This window comes from Drosophila pseudoobscura, chromosome X (genome assembly GCF_009870125.1).
Source record: "Drosophila pseudoobscura strain MV-25-SWS-2005 chromosome X, UCI_Dpse_MV25, whole genome shotgun sequence".
NCBI lineage: Eukaryota > Metazoa > Arthropoda > Insecta > Diptera > Drosophilidae > Drosophila > Drosophila pseudoobscura.
The window spans coordinates 13,312,139-13,332,875 of record NC_046683.1 but is presented as its reverse complement, the minus strand read 5'-3'; the positions used below and the strand labels follow the sequence as shown (position 1 = coordinate 13,332,875).

General features: G+C 48.0%; 1 protein-coding gene across 1 annotated transcript; it reads left to right on the top strand.

Moving 5' to 3' along the window:
- Nucleotides 1-10,636: 10,636 nt before the first annotated feature.
- Nucleotides 10,637-18,670, top strand: LOC4814445 (trithorax group protein osa). The gene is made up of 3 exons (XM_001354783.4): nucleotides 10,637-11,018; nucleotides 15,057-16,319; nucleotides 16,389-18,670. Exons 1-3 carry the CDS (start codon nucleotides 11,016-11,018, stop codon nucleotides 18,222-18,224), a joined length of 3,102 nt encoding a protein of 1,033 aa, XP_001354819.3. The 5' UTR covers nucleotides 10,637-11,015; the 3' UTR covers nucleotides 18,225-18,670.
- The last annotated feature ends 2,067 nt before the right edge of the window (nucleotides 18,671-20,737 follow it).

Sequence of the window (20,737 nt, the reverse complement as noted above, 5' to 3'; positions counted from 1 at the left end):
TTCGTACTTGCCGCATGCCTGACGACAACAGCTTGAAAAACTTGGCCGAGAATCAAGTTGTTGTTGAGGCTAATGAAAGGACAGTTTTTGACCTTAGACCGAACTTTGTTTCCACAGGATTCGAGTACAATTTCCACTGAAAGATATGCAATGTCTCTTGTATCTGATGCCTGATTAAGAGGTAGATATACCACAAAAAGTATAGAGTTATATTTTTGGGGGAGCAACTTGAAAAACCTTCTGCTTAAAGGAAGAAACCCTGCTTAAAGCCGAAGAACCTTCTGCTTAAAGGTGGAAAATTACATTCATTCTTTTGAGCTGGATGGCAGGTATTTTATTTGAGAACTTCTTGGCACCCATTTGCCCAACCCAAGCCCAAACCAGGCGTCACACAAGAGTAAGATATGTACTCCAGAAACATGCATACAGAGATACAACACTCATCGACGGAGCTACAAAAGTGAGATACATTCATCTGCAAACGTGCAGGAGTCAAAGATACACTTAGGTACTTACGCACAAGAGTCGAAGATACATTCCAAAGCCAACGAGCACATCAGATACATCCATGCAGCCTTGTGACACCGATAACAAAAGAAGAAAAAGAAGTTCTCGTTTCTTGGGTCCGGTTCGCGATTATTCAGTTGAAACTTGGGTGAAAATTGAGACCCACTGGGGGGCAGATACAGATACGGATACGGATAACAAAAATGATTGCACACTGCGATTAAATAATTTTATTTGAGTTGTTTGCTGATTTGTTTGCTCGCTCTGATGTCTGATGTCTGTTGTTCATTACAAAGTCAACACACACACAATGGAAATTGACCAACGGGCTACACGATCCCCAAAAATGTTGTCATCCGTTGGGGGCTGCTGTTGCTGCTGTTTTAATTGTTTGTCTTTATTGTAGCGCTAATAAAATTATGCAAAGCTCTGTGTCGCATCGATAGGCGGAAGCAAACAATCAGGAGGGGGCCAGGCCCACAATCGATTGCATAAATCACACACAGAGAGTGGAGAGCGGAGAGCAGAGCCGGCCACTGGCCACTGGGCACTGGGCAGAGGCTAGATACTTTGGGGTGGACCACTTAGTGCAGGACAGTTCGAGCTACGCCAAGTACTAAAGATCGGCTTTGAGCTCTTTCCCCATCGAAAAGTAATCGCTGATTGCCAACACTTTTTCTTTTTGTACGAGTTGGAATGGGGAAATGAGGAAAGCCTCTAACAAGACCCTAACAAGATGAATCTACTTCATTTATCTTTCCAATCCAATCCAATCCCGGACATCATCAGATCTTCGTTTATGCAACTCCCATTTTTCGCTGTTGTTGTTATTGCTGATGCGATCACGCCCAAGTGTTAAGTGGCCCATTGTGGATAATTGCATCATGATTGTGTGGCAGCCACCAGAGGTTGGGGTTCGCTTGGGCAAGCCCTCAAGAAAAAAAAAACACAGAAAACTGAAAAGAAAAACAAAATATGTAAGCATTTTGTGCACTTGTTGTGCATTTGGCATCGCTCTTTTGATTTGCTTTTGCCTTTGCCTGTGGATTTTTGCTGTCTTTTGTCATCAGTGTCAGTGGTTGTTGCTGCAACCATTTCCAGTACGAGTATTTGCATTTCAATTATGCATTGTGGCAATGGACGTGGCAGCCAGAGACGACTGCGAATGCGACTACGACAGAGACCACTGCCATTACCAAGACCCAAGACCCAAGACCAAGTCTAAACAGACAACAGGTAGACAAATAATACAAGACGACGATGATGGAGATGGAGATGGCGATGCAGAGGCAGAGGGAGAAAGCGTGGTGGAGTGCTGGATAAGGAGGAGGCTCAGCTCAGGAGGAAGATGCAGCGTTGCCCCACAGTCAATATCAAGGCAGGGCGAGCGAATTTTGAGAGTAACAACGACAAACGTATACACTAATAAGACGCATCTTTCGGTGGAGCAAATTCCCATAAATCTACAACAGTTTAAGGAAATATTCCTAAAAAAAACTTGACTAACTTTTAGTTCCAGCGATAAAGAATCACACATTATTTCCGGTAGAGCATAAGAGGCCATAGCATTTTTATATTGAAAGAATGGCATATCTATACATATCTTTAATAATCCTCAAAATATCTTAAAGTAAACCATTGTGGTCTTTTTTAGCTCTAGAACGAGACGGGTTTCTCAATTAGAAAGCTTTTCAAACGTTTTCGTCGAGGCACATACGATAAACAGCGTTAGTTCCCCCAGTATAATGAGTCTATCCTTTGTATTCATAGATATGTTCTTATGCCCCCATATAATTTCCACCAGACTCATATTCGTCTTTATGGCATCGCCATACCTGGTCGTGAATTTAGGGCATTTTGCCAGGCGAAAGGTGCGGAAGTGCCTTGAGAGATGCAGAAAGATGTGAAAATATTTGCATACGCAAAAATGTGGCAAAGAAAGTGGTGACAGAGGGAGTGTTGCAGAGGGGTAGGGCAATAGCCATGGCAGAGCTGTCCAGAGCTGATCCAAAAATACTCGTGGCATCTCTCGCTCTTTGCCGTCTGTCTGCCTGTCTGGTTTTGTGTGTAAATAAATAAGCAGAAATATAGTTGAGTACTTGTGTAATTATGGCAAATGTTATTTGATTTTGGCACCCCATCCTCCCAGACCCCACAAGCCCGAGAGACCCGAGAGACCCGAGAGACCCCAGACCCCAGACCGTAAAGACCACAGTTGCTTGCTCCAAATGATAGTGGAGGAGAGTGGCCGGGATCCAGGGACTGTGGACTGTGGACTGCCAGATATATTTGCACATTTTGAGAGCGAGCATTGCTGCTGCTGTTTGCACTTTCGCCCAAATAAAAATAAAATACAAAAAAAAAAGTGGGAAGAAAACCGAAGGAAAATAGTAATAAAAGGCAAATAAAATTCGCATGTGGCTGAAGCCTGCTCGACCTCCTGCTCTGCGCTGGCTCTGGGCTCCGGGCTCCGGGCTCTCGGCTCTGTGCTCTGCTTTCTGTTGGTTAGCTCTGGAATTTTTGGCCTGCCTGGCTGGGACACAACAGCAGCAACAAAAACAAAAACAAAAACAAAAACAACTGCGAATATTCCGGCCAGCAAACAAGCTTATGACATATCAAATACAAAGCATATAGCGCATAATCAGCTGCTGTTCGGGTGCTCGGATGCGTGGATGGTGCCCCTGGGATGCGTGGATGCTCTGTTGGCTCTGGGTCTGGCTCTGGTTCTGTGCCGCTTTTGCGGCTGCTGTTGCTTGTTGTTAGATGCTGGAAAGTTGCCATGACAGCAACTAGAAGGGCATCCATGCAGCCAGGCATCGGGCATCATGAAGGTTGAGCCACAGAGTTGAGAGGACACAAAACAGAAACAGCAACAGAATGCTGCATATTCGCGCTGGTGGTGCCACAAGCCATTTATGGGCGGTGGTGATGCCTTCTGGGTATGTTTATTGTTTTCGTCCAAACCCCTTCCCCACCCGCACGAATATTGTGTCAAGCAAAATTCTGAACCATCGGCAAAATGCAAGCTGCAGAGGATCCCAGAGAATACCTGTTAGGAATTAGTCCCCAGGCCACGAAACTCAAAGCAAATCGACTCCAATGTCACATTTTTTCGGCAGCATACACAGAATACCCATGCCAACAAAAGAGGATTCGCTGGAATAATCGAAGGGCGATATTAGAGGCAGTTACAGTGCGGACTACTCGCATTAATTTGCCCAAGAATGGGAGGCTCTTTGGCTGGCACAAATACCTTGTCAGTGGATAGCTTTTACGGCATCATAATTTGGTGCAATTTCGACCATTGAAAAGCCATGAAGCCATGAGGCCACTGCCGATTGTTACCCAAAGATCTGCCAACCGAAGCTTGTAGAAAATGTCTTCAATGTGCCTTGAGACAAAGCATTAAGGCAAGTTCCTGCCTCTTCGATTCGTAATTTAATTTGAGTTCCATGAAATCATGGCTCTTTCAGCTGCTGTTCTTTGACTTTAAAGACTCCTCTTTGATTTGATTTGATGCATCCATCATCGATTTGATTGTATTTCAGCAGCAGTCAGCAGAGCTGTCTTGCATCGCCGCATGAGATAAAGGAGGCATGCGGCATTGACGTCGTGTTTGGCTGTTTGAATTGTTGTTGTTGTTGTTGTTGTTGTTGCTGTGTTCCACTGTCAATCATAGTTAATCGATTGCCACGGGGCGTGTGCATTTGGAGGGCAATCGAACCGAGCCGGTAAAACAATAGACCCATAAGCATCGAGCGCAATTAAACACAATTAGACAATGGTCTCGGGGAGAGTGAGTGTCCAGAGTATCCACCTATCCAGTGGCGGTGGCGGTGTCGGTGGCGCTTTGAATCTGATTGTTCCTCCACTCCACATCCACATTCACATCCGCATACACATCATTCATCCCAGGGCATCGATGGCCGCTGCAATGAAATCTGTTTGTTGCTTTTCAGTTTCAGTTCAGGGACTGCGATTGCGATTGGGTTTGGGATTGCGATTGGGAAGGGCGCCTCGAGGCGTTGGCTTGACCAGTGAAAGTTAATTGAACACACAGATACTCGTACAAGATGGAAATCCGGCGGGACGACTGCGGGGCTATTGGTCTGCAAGCTACTGTTGAACACTTGAATGATTACGCTTAGCCATGGGCAGTGGTTTGGTTTGGTCGGGGTGGAGCCCCGTGACATAAGCGATACAAGTGCCCAAAAGTGGCCACCACTTCGCACTTACGAGCCTCTGCCTGTCACGGATACATTGACATCATTGCGATATCAGCAGTTTTTCACCACGAGGAAGTATGATCCGACAGCATTGCCTGGACACACAAGAGCTGTGGCCTTTCAACAGAATATTTGTGTACTTAAGGGGGCCTTTTTCTCGGATTCGACAACCCTATGCGGCTCTTTATAGATCTAGGGTTTCGCTTTGCGCAATGGGGAGAAAGTCGAGGGCCATCCATCCAACACTTGCTTTAAGAGCAACCATCACTCAATACGAGTAGTCACAAATAGTTACGATGGGTCTTGGGTCTTGGGGTTAGCTGCATAATTCGAACGAACTTTGGATGCCATTCGCTTCCGCATTGCTGATGCAGGGAGGGCAGAGCTTAACACCTTTTTTGGTAGGGGCGGGGGGGTGGTGGCCGATTAATCTGATAATTTATGGCCATGGCGGCAACGCAACATAAATCTGCAGCTCGGCAAACGCCTGGGAAAATGCTTTACGCCACATGAGCATTGGGAATTTCTTTGGCACACTCTTTCTTTTTTCTTTTTGGATGGGGGAGTCTGTCATTCTCGAGTGTCATAATGAGGGAGCCACAACCCCACATCCACCCATCCCGCACCATTCAGAACCATCCACTCTGGAGAGCTCCTCCACATCGTGTCTCGTCATTGGGAATGCAAATGAGATGCGTGCGCCCAAATTGAAATGGCAAATGTTGACAGCGACGGAGGCAGCAGCACAGCCACACACGCAAAATTCAAAGTTAATCAACGAAATATTTATGTAGGAAGTGTTCTGCGAGGATACGTTAACTATGCCCCACCATTTGACGGGGGTACGGGGCGGATCAATAGGGTGCAGGAGTACAAGTCATTCCGCTCCTTCCGCCTGGCATTACAATACAATCATTGTCTGTGGCTGGGAGTGGGGCGGATACAGGAGTTAGGGATGGAAGACATTTAAAGGGTTCTTAAAGCAAAGCAAATATCCACAGAACGGAAGAGTTGTACAGCGTAGAATATGGTTTTATTGGAGTGTTTTGTAGACCATCTTACAGAACATCTTTATCTTCATTAGAGAGGGAACAGATATTTCATTTATTTTGTATTGGGTTTAATAGGAATTTCATCTTTCAAGGATCGATTTTGTATAGGAATGAGAAGCTTCTGTAATTCCTTCTTTCTGGGGATCTTCTTGATGAAATGGAGCGCTTCTTTCTTGGGTAATCCTTAACTTTTCAGCCACATCTCGTTGCGGAAGATGTCCTTAGAGCCAAGGAAAGCATGACATAAACATATTTATGAATTTTCTATTCTGCATTGCGTTTTTTGATTGTCATAAGTAGAAATATGAATGGGAATGTGACGGGCAGGAAGCCAAAGACGATTCTCATTTGCATTAGCTCTGTGAATGCTGATAGAAGGGCGGTAGGAGGACGGGGGGTGGGAGGGGGGGACTGATTAACATAAAATTAAGCGTTCGAAAGGAATGCGGCAAATGCGGCAAATGGGGCTTTTGGGGAATCTGTATCGAGAGGGCCAGAACCATCATAGCCAGGGCCTGCTTGCTGGCTGATAAGCCAAGGCGCGGCGATAAGCGCATTTAATTAGCATTAATTAAAGCGAATTGCGAGCCGAAACGAGACGAGACGAGACGACTCCCGGGCACAAAACTAACAAAAACAGAAACAGAAACAGCAGAGACAGAGTGACAGAGTGACAGAGGGACAGAGGGGCCCCCCTACGTTTGTAGGGGGAATTGTGAAAGTGGAGACGCAATGCCAATGGAAATGGAAATGGAAATGGCAATTGTACGCCCAGCAATCAATGGGTTTTTGGAGCATGCGGCACGCGGCATGACAAATTGCAAATCGCCTTGATGGTGTCTCCTCTGTCCCTCCTCTGGGTCTACGTCTTAAGAAGGCGGATGCTGCTGTTGCTTGGGGGCAAAGTCAAAGCCGATACGCGGCCAACGTCAAGTGTCATGGACCACAGTGGGGCTCAGAAAGAGTGGAGATACGATCACATTTACATGATCAAATGCGGATACGGAATATCATTAAGACTACATCCACTGAAGTGGCTTTAATGAGCTCTAGGCCTCTATGATTCTGCAGGAAGAAACAAAGAAAAAGAGATCGAAGGCCTATCCTCGGTAGCATCACAGGAGTTTCTTTCTCCTCAACTTTGTGTTAGATGCAGATCGTTTAGATGGTAAGGAAAAACCGTCTATGGAACTCATTCATACCATAGAAAAGAATTCTTGTCCTTAAAGAAGGGAAATCCCATTTGTTTCCTGAAGGAATCTCAGTTCTTGACAAATTTGCCTGAAGGATTCCATTTCTTACATCATCTACCACTGGAAGCACCTGCGCGATCAATGGTGTACCGATTTTGACCATTGAATCTCCGATCGAAAGCACTGTGCGACCGGGGCGCTGGAGAGAGAATGAAAGACAGCAAGAAGAAAGCGGAGATTGCGTAATATTAGCGTCATGACATAAAGCGAGGCCGAAACCGAGACCAAACCCGATGCCGATGCCGATGCCGGAGGCAGAGAGCCGATGAATGAGCGCGGAGAATGGAGATGAAGCTGAAGAAAGAGACGAAGCTCAACGCAGAGACCGAGTGAGACAGCGACAGAGAGACAGCCAGTGGACCCGCATAATTGTGGCTACACCTGAAATTAAGGGCTCTCCCCCCTCCTCGGAGACCTGAAACTGAAGCTGAAGCTGAGGCTGAGGCTCAAATGTGGGCGAGGCCTCGAGGCGCAGCAACACCGCATGTCAATGGAATGCAATTTCTCTTCTTTAAATATTTTCTCAATTGTTTTGTGCGTGTCTGGTGGCTGTGCCGCGGATAAGGCACACACGAACGACATATCGCTGTGCCATCGTTAGAGATTAAAGAAACAGCCCCAGAGAACTCAGCCTGCACCGAAGATAAATGAATGAAACTTGGTTATTGGATGGGGAATATAGTACAGATACCGTTCGAACAGAGGACATGTTCATTAATTGTGTAGAAAAGAAACAGTCCGAGGGAACTCAGCTTTTACTGAAGATACAACTATGAAATTTTGCTTATAGATAGGAAATATCAAGAAGATGTTTATTAAATTCCAAAGAAACATATAGAACATTTTGATATAATATTTTGCCTATTTCCGCTTTCACATTCATTCGTCATCTGGGATCCTCTCGAAAGTGCATTCCCGAATGTCCGCTCTTGTTTTTTCTGTTATTCGTTCGTCGGCGCCCTTATCGTCATCTTTTGGGCTGGAGGGGCAGGGGCCTGCTCACACACAGACACATATTCGAGCACACGAAACGAAAGTAGCCTTCAACGCAAGACTCGAGGAAGTAAAAGCGCAAATAATTGCAGTACACAAAAAAAAAACACCAAAAAACAAGAAAGAAAGGCTGCAGGCTTCAGGGATCGAAGCTTGAAATACCCTTAAAGATTATCGCAACAAAAAAAAACACTGACAGCGTAGTATATAGTAAGTAATTATTGTAAGTACTATAATGTATTCCCAAAAAATGTGTAAGGTTAAAAACTTAAAACTTAAACCTTAAAACTAAATTTTTATTACATATATTTTACCAAAGACTGATATTTTCTATAGAGCCCAAGGGTGGTACGTAGAATTCTTTGAATTCAAACAAGTTTGAAGCGATTATTAGGAGAAGTACTAATCCCAATTCTTTATATTCCTAGTATAGTTTTCTTTAAATAAAATTGTCTTAAGTTTCTTAAGAAAACTCTCCATTAAGTCGTATTTTCTCTATACGAAAGTCCTAGCGATAAAGACTAATATTCTTCCGACAAAAATCAATGAAATTCCATATATTCCGAGTAATGCAGAAGCGCCCATCGGTTGCATCGAAGCGAGTCGAAAAACCCCTTGAAGGTCATGCAATTTGCTCTTTGGCAAGTTTATATTTTTGGATATCGGGTCTTCCGAAGCCGAGTGAAAATTATGAAAGATTTTAGAGGCAGGATGGAAGTTTTCGTTAGGATCTTTATAGAGCCCTGCACAAACTGCATCTAAAGTTGGTGATACCCTCCGGTTTTGGCTGGCGAAAACCCGCAGCTATGCATTCAACATACTATACATATACCTACGTATATATTTTAAATGTGTAATGACAAAAGCAACAGCGGGCAACAGATGCGGCACAAAATATTGCCACTTAAGTTGCATGTTGCCTTGCCGCCGCCTCTTGGTGCGGACTCTAATGCGGACGCGGGACTGGTCACATGCTGGCTGGCGGCCACGAGGCATGAGGCACCCGCAAGATGCAACAGCAGGAAGTCCAAACGTGGCAGCAGCAGCAGCAGCAGCAACAACTGTGAAGTAACCTGGCCAGCAGCATCAGCAGGAGGAGGAGGAGGAGGAGGAGGACGAGGTGGTGGTGGAGGAGGAGTAGCAGCCAGACCCGAGAGCCCAGTCGAGTCAATCAATAAAGGGAGAAGAAGGAGCACAGCACCTACCCATTTCTTTTGAGAAAGCCAAAGCCAACAAGTTTCTTCTGCTTGGGGATCAGCATGACCGTCATGATGATGTCAATGATGATGATGATGATGTGGCTCTGTGGCTGGAGAAAAGAGCGGCCCATGAAATGCAAATGAAAGCGAAATCGAATCACGCGAAGGCCGCGCGCACATCGTCTCCTCCATCGTCTTCAAGTGTAAAAACTTGATCTCCCCCAAAGCAACATGTGGCAGTGGCAGAGGCAGAGCTTTTTTATGACTCAACCATCAAGCGAGTGAGAGAGAGAAAAGTGCTGCAGCAATAGAGAGACGGGGAAACAGGAAAGTCCCCCACAAAGATGGGGCATTGTGTGATGACATCGTTCTACTCGAGCTTCCAAAAAGTTGCCCAATTAAAGAAGTGCATGGAAATCTGTTGTTGGTCCGTAAATAAAGACTTTTTCTAGGTGGTTTTTTTGTTGTTGCAATAAATGGCAATTAAAATGAAATTGAAATGGAAACGGAAATGGGACTTTGGCTCACAGCGAGAACTTTGAAAACAAATTAACTTTGAAATAAATACCAGTCGAATGGAAAGTAAAGCAAATTGTGGCATAAATAAATGTGGAGCTATTCCCATGGAAACTATGGCAACAGACAGATATGTAATCGTGTGGAGGGGCACTTGCAACGCCAAAAAGTGGCTTTATATTTTTGGTAGAAGTTTCAATGAAATGGCACTCCCTTCACGAGTAGTTTTAGTTCAAGCTTAAACCGAATTTAAAGTGGCATAAAGGTATGAGTATATTTTATTTTGATGAGCAAAAATCAGATATTATTTCATTTTCAATAATTTCTATATATTCGCGCTATTGATGCTAGGATTTATTTCCAATTTATTCATTGGTTTTGTGGCTGGTTTGGTTTCGTTTTGAACAAATTCCTTGGCCACTCCATCGGTCAAGGAAATCCATTAAAAACTCTCAGCTCTCAAGACTGCCAGATGCTGAACCTTTCAAGTGGCAGTAGGCCTCAACTCTGGGCTCTGGGCACCCAAGGATGTGGGGGGGGGGATCTTCCAACATTGAAGTTCAACTTTGACTTGGCCATGATTTGCATGTCGCCCCCAAGGCGATGCCAAGGCGCTGCCAAGGCGGTAGGTGGTAGGTGGATCGATGTAAAAAATGTTGCAAAACTGGTTGCACAGAGACCGTGAGTGCCCTGCCTGTGCTCTCTCTCTCTCTCTCTCTCGATGTCACTCTCTCCATCTTTCTCTCTGTCCCTTTGCGGACAGTGGGGCACCTTGCTTTACGAAATTTCTTCACTTTCGGTTTCGAATTCGGTTTCGGTTTCGGTTTTCTCTGCGGCTGCGCAGCCGCATGATGGCGACGCCGACGCCGACGGCCCCCCTGGGTATTACCTATATGAGCTGGCGTTATCATCTGAGCGGCAGCATTTTCCATTCGATTGTGACAAGCAGCGGACGACCGTCGCCCGTTCCGTTTGCCCGATAGATCAGATCCCCGCCGTGAGATCTGTCCACCCCATCCATTCCCAAACGTCTCGTCTCGACTCGTCGCGGATATCATATTTGTTTTTGTTGTTTTTTTTTTTTTTGATTCCCCTATCATCGTCACCCCGCCCCCTCGAAAAGAAAAACGAACGCGCATAAACAACCGTAAACAATCCTTTTGTGAAGTGCGAAATATATCTTTGAATTTTTTTGTTCAAGTGAGATTTTCCAAAGGATAATCAAACAGCAACAACACCATCTGGTCAGCTCTATCCTCCACTGGCATGGTAAAGAATCATTTCCCTAATTGGACCCAAGTGCCCCAAGGATTACCAGGGGACAAGCGGGCTGGGGAGGAGCAGGGTGAGGGGGAAAGCCGAAACACGAGGCCAATTATAAATGGCTGTGGGTGGGGGTGGGGGATCGGGGTGAAGTCTTAAAAAAGAAAACTTAGCCAGCACTGGCAGTGGCATCTTCAACGGATGATGCATGGGAAATGCCAATGAAAGTAAAAGTTTTTGGCAGCTTCAAGGCGTTGCCCGGCGAATGGCCTACGAATTCCAGGAGAAATTCCGGAAGATAATCCCAATATATTTATCTAAAAGTTGGTTGGCTGCCTCTGAGGCTAAGAACCTATTCAAACAACCCAAAAATATACAAATTTCAGGAGTATATACCCCCAATAGATGCCAGCAAAAAATTACAGCATTTTTAGGCCATGGAAAATTGCTTGGAAAATTACCAAAAAATATATCCCAGTGCCAGGGGATGCCACGCCTGCGCCTTGGCCTTTCGACCTACACAAACGACCTCTGTTAATTGATGAGGGTTCTATCTGGCAAATGAAAATTGACGCAGGACCAAAAACGTGTAAGGCAAATCCTTGCCCAGCAGATTATTCATTTGCCAAGGCAGAGCAGAGCAGAGCAGAGCAGAGGTCTGGTCCTGTCTCTAGACATAATTTATTCATTATCGAAATTGATTCATAAATAATTTCGCATTCACCAGAAAGAGAGGCAAATTTAATTAACGCAGATTACGATTCTCGACTTTTGGAGTGCGGGGAGAGTCCCACAGCTGTGGCCAAAAAACTTGAAGCCTTTGGGAAGGGGGGTGTGGGGTGGGGGGGGTTGGCAGGGTGGTAACAACAATAAGTTTTTGGCCTGCCAAAAAGCATGGCGATGAGGACGAGGATGTGTCTGCCTGGGCAACCCTTTTTGGCCCCTGCTCCAGGCCTGGCTCTGGCCCTGGCCCCCTCTGGTCGTGTTTCGTGTCGTTCATCTTCGGAAGCAAATTGTAGGTTTTCTCAAAATGAGAGTGAAAGTTTTTCGCCGGCCGTTTGTTTGGTTAGTTGTTTGTTTATTTGCCCATTTGTTGTTTCAGTCTGCTGCTGGCCTGCCCGCCTGCCCGCCTGCCTTTTGTTGCTCTTGTCAATTGTTTAGCATCAATAACAAATATTTTGTGAGCTATGCTAATGAGCAGAAATCGAAGAAGAAAGCTACCATGGGAGTGCCTCGAAAAACTGTTACCTGTCCCCAGTGATCACTGATACAGTCATCCAAGTGGTCCAGTGATCCAATGATTCAGTGCCGAGACAGTCGCCAATGTGCGGCAACACTTTGGCCCACTGACTCGGTGACTTTGATCAAAATAATAGCCATACCACATAAATAGACTGAAAAGATACGATTGATACGCAGCAAGACGTTGCTTAGATACTCTTTAAATTGCGGGAAAGTCAAATGGATTCTCGGCAATTTAAAATATATGAAATACAGCAGAAATTGCAACATTTCGGAGTTCATGGGGATATCTTTTCAGAGCAACAAAGTTAGTGCCTTTGGTAGATCATATATTAGCAAATGCAACTATCCAAAATTTGGAAATTTGTATCTTTTTTTGAGAGCCAAGATGGCCATCTTTTGGGCACTTTCAGCCCATAAAACCTTGAGATATAGCCTGATTAGGACTGACTTCCCGAATTCCACCAAACTCCAGTTCATGGCTCAAGCTCAGATCGAAGTGTTGGTACCCTCTGTAAAGGCTATACCCTGTGAAAGACTTCAGGCAAAAGCAAAAACGAATTCAGTGAAGTTGAAGTTGCAACAACACAGCAATAGCAAAAGCAACAGCAAGTGCTGGCCACATGCGGGTCACTTCACACGCTTCAGAGACAATGGGGCACAGGGCCCGCCTCTCCCTACCCCATTTTTGTGGCCCCTTGCCACATATGCCACCCGCCCGCCCCCCCTCCTCCTCTTTGGCAGCTTGCTTTTAATTGTTTGCCATTTCTTTTATAATGTATTTTCATTATGCGGCACATAATTTCACTGCCAGCATTTGTGACACCTACTCATCCTCCTGGCCAAAAGATACATCCACATCCAACAGCCAACAGCCAACAGCCACTCTTCCACAGATACAAAGATACATTGAGCAAAGTGAAAGTTACTTTTTTTTTTTTTTATTCGGGGGTCTCTTCTTCGAACGTCTTATGCGCTGCTGCTGGCCGCTTATGACATTTTAACGCCACGGCCGCTGGCCAAAAAGACAAAAATCTCTACTTTGGCTTATTGTGATATTCAATGCGCATCGCTGACCATTGAGGTGCACTTTTTCCAAAAACTCTGATTGCCCCCACCTCCCATTCCCTCCCCATCCCCCCCCCCACGGAAACCCGAATTGCCACTCTTATGCAATCCCCAGACCCAGATAGAGAGAGAGAGAGACAGGCAGTGGCCGAGGCAGAGGCAGAGTAAATGGCATAATATCATAGCTATTACGCTACATTATGGCCAAAACGAAATGAAGATGATGGCTTGTAATGCCACCGCATGGCAGATGGTTCTATGTGAACTCGGGCTTTGGCCCAGAGCCAGAGACAGCTATGAAAAGCTCTAAGGGCTCGTCTACAAGTGCAAGTTCTACTAAGATCTATGGTTCAAGATGTGCGTGAAAAGATAATAGTTTCTTGAAAGAATTATTGGTTCCTAAAGATGGATATAATAGCTTAAATTTAGGTTAAAGTAGGTTTATTGGTTGCCTTACAATTTGAAGGAAATGGTCTTGTCTTTCAAAAGGTTACAAGTGATGGAATAGTATGGGCCTTCTTGGGGGATCTTAAGTGAAGTCTTTGAGTGTCAATCTCTTTAGAAGAAGTGTACAGAAGACAAAAGAGAGTACAAATTTACAAAAATTATGATTTTCTAACGAGTTTAACGAGTTTAAAGTAATTTTTTTTGCCATTCTCTGTGGTATTTCAATTTATTGTACTAAAGGATGCAAAATTCAACAAAATTCCTTGTTTCCATCCACCAAATTTCTTCCCAGAGAAGACCACTTTCCGATGGAAGATCTAACAAGTAATAACTATCTTTACAAGGAATCAAACCAGTCTCTTTTGTCTCTTGAAGCCTCCCAAGACTTGCTTCATCTTAGGGAGCCCTTGTGCCGATCTCCGATGGGTTCAAAGAGTATGCCGTGTTCGTCTGTCGCTCTTTGGCTTGCTTGTGGGCTCTGTCGAATGGCCAACTGTTTGTATCTTTTGTTATTGTTTGGCATTACCCCGTGGCTGTGGCTAATTCGCGTGTTGTGCGTGGAATTTTGAAAGAAGAGTCGTCGTTGTTGTTATTGTTGCGTTGCCGCATTTGTTGTTAAACATAAAACCAATTAAACAGCCGAACCGCCTGAATGTCTGACTCTCGGTGTTCCCTTCTTTTTTTTGTATTTTCGGTGGGTTTTCGACTCGGCACCGCCTGCTGAATTATTGATGATCATGATGGGGCCGAACCGGCGACAGCAGTGCTACCCCGATACCCGATGATGATGTCGCCTGGCGCTGGTTTATGTTTTAATTAGAGCGTAATACGCCAACGCTTTGTCGGGCAACCGCAATGGCAATTACGTTGGAAGGTTGACTGCAAATTAGCGCAGATTATGGTTACACATGAGGCCAACAAAAGGGGTCGTGGGTCGTCGGTTGCTGCCCCCAACGACACCTGACAACATGCCGCTGCCGCTACCGCCCTGCCCCTGCCCCTGCCCCTGCCCCGGAAGAGGTGACTTCTCTCGGCGATCTCGGCGACCCCTGTGACAGGGCCCTGACAGGCAAAAAGGTCTGTCGGTCTCGACAGCTGACAAATGTACGGCACGGGTCAGGAGGGGGGGGGGGGGGGGGGGTTGGGCACTGGTGATTGGCGGTTCAGGGACAAGGGCTATTAACTGTTAGATAATATCGCATCTCAAGCAAGGTGGATGGCTCTTCTTTTATGATAAATTACTAAACCCACATTTTCCTTCCCTCCCCTCCCCGCCCTCTTCCGTAGATGCTGCTACGTTTGACCTTGCTGGCAACGGTCTGCTTCTGCGCCGCCCAGGCAGTGCTCAATGGCAAGGAGCTGAAGCGCCGTGAGGCAGGCTTTGACACATACGGACCACCGCCCCGGCCGGCACCACAGTACGGACCACCGCCACAGCAGCAGCACCAGCACGTGCCCCACCGCGAGTACGGGGTGCCGCAGCAGATACCCTTCCGGGAGTATGGACCGCCGGCCCTGAAGTACGGACCCCCGAAGCTCAATTTCCTGGGCGGTGGGGGCGGCGGCGGCGGCGGCGGTGGCTCCAGCCTGCATGAACAGATCAAGACGCATTTCGGTGTGCCCAAGCCGTTCTACGGACCACCCCATATCCAGCACAAGCCGGCACCACAGTACGGACCACCCAAGCAGCAGTACGGCCCGCCGCCACCGCGGCCCGCCCCTCAGTACGGCCCACCACCACAGCCTGCACCGCAGTACGGCCCACCCCCTTCGCCTCAGTACGGGCCCCCACCGCCGCTGAAGATCCAGCACCGACCGTCGCCGCAGTACGGGCCACCGAAACCCCAGTACGGACCACCCCCACCACCCCAGCACCTGCCGTCGCCCCACTCGGGGCCCCTGTTCAAGCCCGCCCACCAGCCGGCCAGCTCCTATGGACCGCCCGCCTCGGGACCCTTGAATCTGCCGCCCAAGCCCCACTACGACGCCCCGCCGCCCAATTATGGACCCCCACCGCTGCCCATCTCGCTGCCGGGACCACAGCCGGCGAGCTTCAACCGAGTGCCAGAGACGACGATCATCCTCACATCCGGCGGAGGCGGCGGCGGAGGACACCATGGACAGCAGGGACCTGGTGGACCCAGTGGACCTAGTGGACCGAGCGGCCCAGGCGGCCCATTGAGTCAAGTGCAGATCCAAATTGATGCCTCGGGGCACACACACAGCGTCAGTGGCTCCCAGGCGCCCTTCCACACGGCCTGCGACGGCTGGAAGCCCATCCCGGCCCCGATTGGAGCCTACGTGGAGCAGAATCACATCGAAACGCAAGGCGGCTACAGCCACGTGGCCCAGGGGCATGGCGGCTTCGGTACTCAGTACAGTGGTGGGGCAGGAGCAGGAGTGGGTGCCACCGGAGGTGGCAGCATCATCGACGGCCTGTCCGATGAGCAGCTGGTGGCCGTGGCCTTGCAGGGCGGCAACGATGGTGGTAATCTAATCACAGGACCTGGGGCTGGACACCTGAACTCCATCGAATCGGAAGCTCTCCAGGTGGGTGTCCTTTTCGAGTGTTTAAACGTTTCCCCCCCGAACCTAAACCATGTCCATGTGCCTTTTCAGCTGTCCATTGGATCCCTGGATGATTCGTACTCGAAGCCACCGTCGGACTCCTTTGCTCCGGGATCTGTGCACGCCCAGAAATATCAGACGATTGGCTCCGGTCCCGGTCACGGACCTCCACCCCCACCCAGTGGAAACTATGGACCCCCACCCAACGGAAACTTCGGACCCCCTCCCAATGGAAACTTTGGACCTCCACCGCCGCCAAATGGAAACTACGGGCCGCCACCACCGCCCAACGGAAATTACGGTCCACCGCCGCCGCAATTTGCGGCTCTGACTAGCAGCAGCAGCCACGCCCAATCGAACAGCCAGTCCCATTCGAATGTAAACATCCAGTACGGTCCGCCCTCGGGTAACCCACAGCCGTTCCCCCAGCACGGAGCCGGGCAGCCCAACAAACCGGTAGCCTATCGCCCACCAGTGCCCGCGGGGCTCCTGGAGTCGATTGGAGCCACTGTCCAGCACTTGGACCAATTTGGTGTGAAGCCAGCCCAGCAGCCACAGACGTACATACCCCCCGCTGCCAACGAGATACCCGTGGGAGGTGGTGCACCATTGCCCGCACCACAGGCCTTGTACCAGCCACCCCCGCCACCACAGGGTGCTCCTCCACAGGTGATTGTGCAGCAACAGCTGCCACAGCCACAAGCAGGACCCGCGTTCATTCACCAGAAACCTGGAGCCCTGCAGCAGTATGGTCCTCCCGGACCGCCACCACCGCCAGAGCCGCAATATCTGCCACCCCCACCGCCAGTGGCGAATGTCCGTCCCCTCGGACCACCACCGCCGCCATCGCAGCAGTACCTGCCACCACAGTTCTTCCAGCAACAGCAGCAGCAGCAGCAGCAGCACCAACACCACCAGCACTCTGAGAACAGCTACAGTGCCTCGCAATTCCAGCAACAGTTTGTCCAGAACCAGGGACTGCCCCTGCCACAGCAGGCGCCGCGTTTCAATCAGATTCCCCAGCAGCAACAGCAACAGCAACAGCAACAGCCCATCATTGTCCATGATTGCGGACATGGACCCAATCTTGTGAGCAGCAATGGTTACCAGGTGCAACAGCAGCAGCAACAGCAACAGCAGCAGCAGATCCAGCAGCAGTTTGGCAGCATCTCGGCGGCATCCGCTGGGGCATACAACGCCATTGCCCAGAGCATTCCCGTGGCCGAGCAGCATACACAGTTTTTGACGGGTCCCGCCGACAGCTACGGACCACCGCCATCTGGCAATGACTTGGACTACGATCATGCGGGATATGCCTCGCAGAAGAACTCGGTGGCGGCATTGCCCGATGGCACGGATCCCCAGCAGCTGCCCGGTCTGGATGGCCTCAATGTGATCTCCGCCCAGAAATCGCAGAGCATTCAACTTGGCAACGGACAGCAGCCCCAGCAGAACTTCCAGGTGCAGTTTGGCGGATCCCTGAGCCAGGGAGGCAACGGTAATGGCAACGGTCCTCAGGGCAATGCCGGTGGAGAGCAGAGTGCCAATCACGAGGAGATCCTCTCGCAGGGTCTGCTCCAGTCCATTCTTACGGCCATCGAGCAGCCCCAGAACCAGAACCAGAACCAGCAGCAGTCATCGTTGCCGCAGAACCACAAGGCGCAGAGCCGCTCCGATTTGGATCATGATCAGGAGCAGGATGAGGCAGAGGATGCCATGGATGTGGATGGGGAGGAGCATGAGCATCAGGGCACGTCTGCCTCCAACAGAGTGGAGGTGCGCGTCCTGCCCGATGCTGATGCCCAGGAGGAGGAGGTGCCCGCTGAGGTCAAGGAGATCGAGCCCATTGTGGCCGCCGATCTGCCCGAGGAGGAGGCCAAGCACTAGAAGAGTCCGATCTAAATGGGATCGGAACGAATCAGTCACTAGTTATCATCGTAATTCAATCCTTTAATCATCCCGCGCCGCTTGAATATTATTTATTGCTGCCTCATCCCATTCCTTCCATCCCTTTCTTAATTCTCTTTAAGCCTACTCGTTGCATTAGCTCGTTGCGAACACTTCGATGCAGCGAGTGTCACTCGCACACTCTTTTATAACCTCTCCGAAAGCACTCGTTGCAATCAAGTCGTTCTTTACACCCCACTCGTTGATCCCACTCGTTGCAACTCCCATCCCCCCTTAAACACGGACCAGTTGCCATAAAGAGAGAGAAAGTGTTGGTGGAAACTACAAAGAGAGAGAGAGAGAGAGCTAAAAAGAGAGAAAGACAGCGGCGAATAGAGAAGCCAACGACACAAACACATACACACAAACACACACACAGAAAGAGAGATCAAAAGAAGCTACCAACAGAACAGAGTCGTAGGTGGAAGGGGGATGGATTTCCCAAGGGTCTGGTCCCCCTCTTCGAAATGAAAATTGCATTTTCATGCTCAAGCTCGTGTATAAAAAATGTTATTTAAAATATAAATAATTAATTTATTATTACATTGTATTGTATTTTATGCTTTAAAAAAAAAAAAAGAAAAAACCATTGAAAAAAAACTTAAATAAATTATACGAATATACGAAAGAAAACTCATCACTCGCGGGGAAAATGCAATGATGGGAAAGTGCAAAGTCATTCGCCATCGAAAGCGAAACTAAAGAAAAGACATAAAAAAATTAATGGCTTAAAGCAAAAGATGCTTGGCGTTTACGATGGGAAGCGAACGTTGAATACTCTTGTACTCTCAATGGTATATTTACATACACATACGGGACGATCCCAAATGATACACTAATTTGATGGAAGTGCCTTCACCTGAACTTGGATGTTTTAAGCACGTCTGATACGTGCCTGAGCCGAGACTTCTGCTTTCCCTCGCACTCAGAGCCGATGGCTTCGGCGAGAACGGAAGCTCTGTCCTTCGTTTCCTACAATCTTACTCTCCCCAGTAAGGGTATTAGCACAACTGCAACGGTAAACGCCGAACAATGTGCAAAGAGGAGAGAGTGTGAGTGGGAGAGTGTAAAGACGACGCCTGCAGCAACAGGTCACGTATGCAGACACACCGTACAGTGGTGGTCACTAAAGTAGAACACCAAGCACAGGCGCGAAAAAGATTCCCCCCCAGCCTCAGACAAAGTCTGAGTACCAACATTGGTACTACACATTCCTGCTGGAGAATACCCAACATTTTGTACGCAACTGTACGCACTGAGAGGTGATTTCACATCCAACAACTCTTGTGGCACCTGTAAAAAATCCTGTATATTGAAATTGGCTTTCAGGCGTCACCCACAAACAATAGCTGGCCATTAGCGCCCTCAAAGGTTCGGACCCTGATCTTAAGTTTTGTTTTTCATATTTTTCCATTAGATATTGATGGCTTATTGAAAATTTGCACTTTCTGAGCAAAGAGCGAACCGAGTTCATGGTAAATGAGAGTCTGTCTCTCTCTCACTGTTTCTTAGATCGAACGATTTCTGGAGAAAGAGAGACCCTTAGACCTCGTTTGGGTTCCCTTTTTGTGCTTAAAATTCCCTCTGGAACGATGCCACATTCAATCATGAACCGATTGAAACCAACTTTTCTGACAGCGATATCCCAGGATACACCCTTCCCTCCAGCCACCGTCTCCTAGCAGCTAATGAATAATTTTTCGACTTTTGGCTCAAGTTTTTCCCAAAGCAACTTATGCATCATTTCGATTCCAGTGCCATGGTATCCGTATCCTGTGTCCGCGTATCGTTGTCCCGTGTCTGGTGTATACTGCGGAATGGGTGCCGTGCCTGGCCTCCAACGACTACCCCGAAGAAACAATAAAAGGCATAAAATTAATTAAATTAGCCATAAAACAAAGCGAAAGGTGATTAATTAACTAGAAATTTATACCGTTATATAACCAGCCCAAGTGGGGTGGCTAGGGTTGAGCCACCCACCAAACGGGGGGGCTCTCTCTCTTTCCCACTCTTTCCCTCTGCTTTTGGGCCGCGTATTTGCTCTTTCATTAATATTTTTGGTTCCTGGACTTCACAGAGGAGTGGTCTTCGTCTTGCTGCTCCTTGCGTTTGCTTTTGATTTGGTCCCCCCCCCCCCTGTTTCCCCGCAGTTTCCCCTCTCCGTTTACCCTCTTCATTTCTTGTTTTTCGCGTAGCCACTACCTTTGTTTGCCCAACACGGAGAGAGAGAGAGAGAGAGTGGGAGAGCAATGAACGGACGGACAGCAGGCCTATCCGACGGACGACTGGATGGATGGACAAGGCCGTTTGCTTGGGGTTTGTGGCAGGCGGGGGCGGAGGGGGAAGGGATGGCTTTTCATTCAGCTTTCGCACTTTTAATTAATGTTATTAAAAAGTCGAAAATGAGCAGCAATATAAGGACTACCATCCGCAGAGGGCTAGTCATGAAGAAA

Coding starts and splice junctions, on each gene's coding strand:
- LOC4814445 (XM_001354783.4), top strand. Junction 16,320..16,388: donor TCGAATCGGAAGCTCTCCAG/GTGGGTGTCCTT, acceptor GTGCCTTTTCAG/CTGTCCATTGGATCCCTGGA.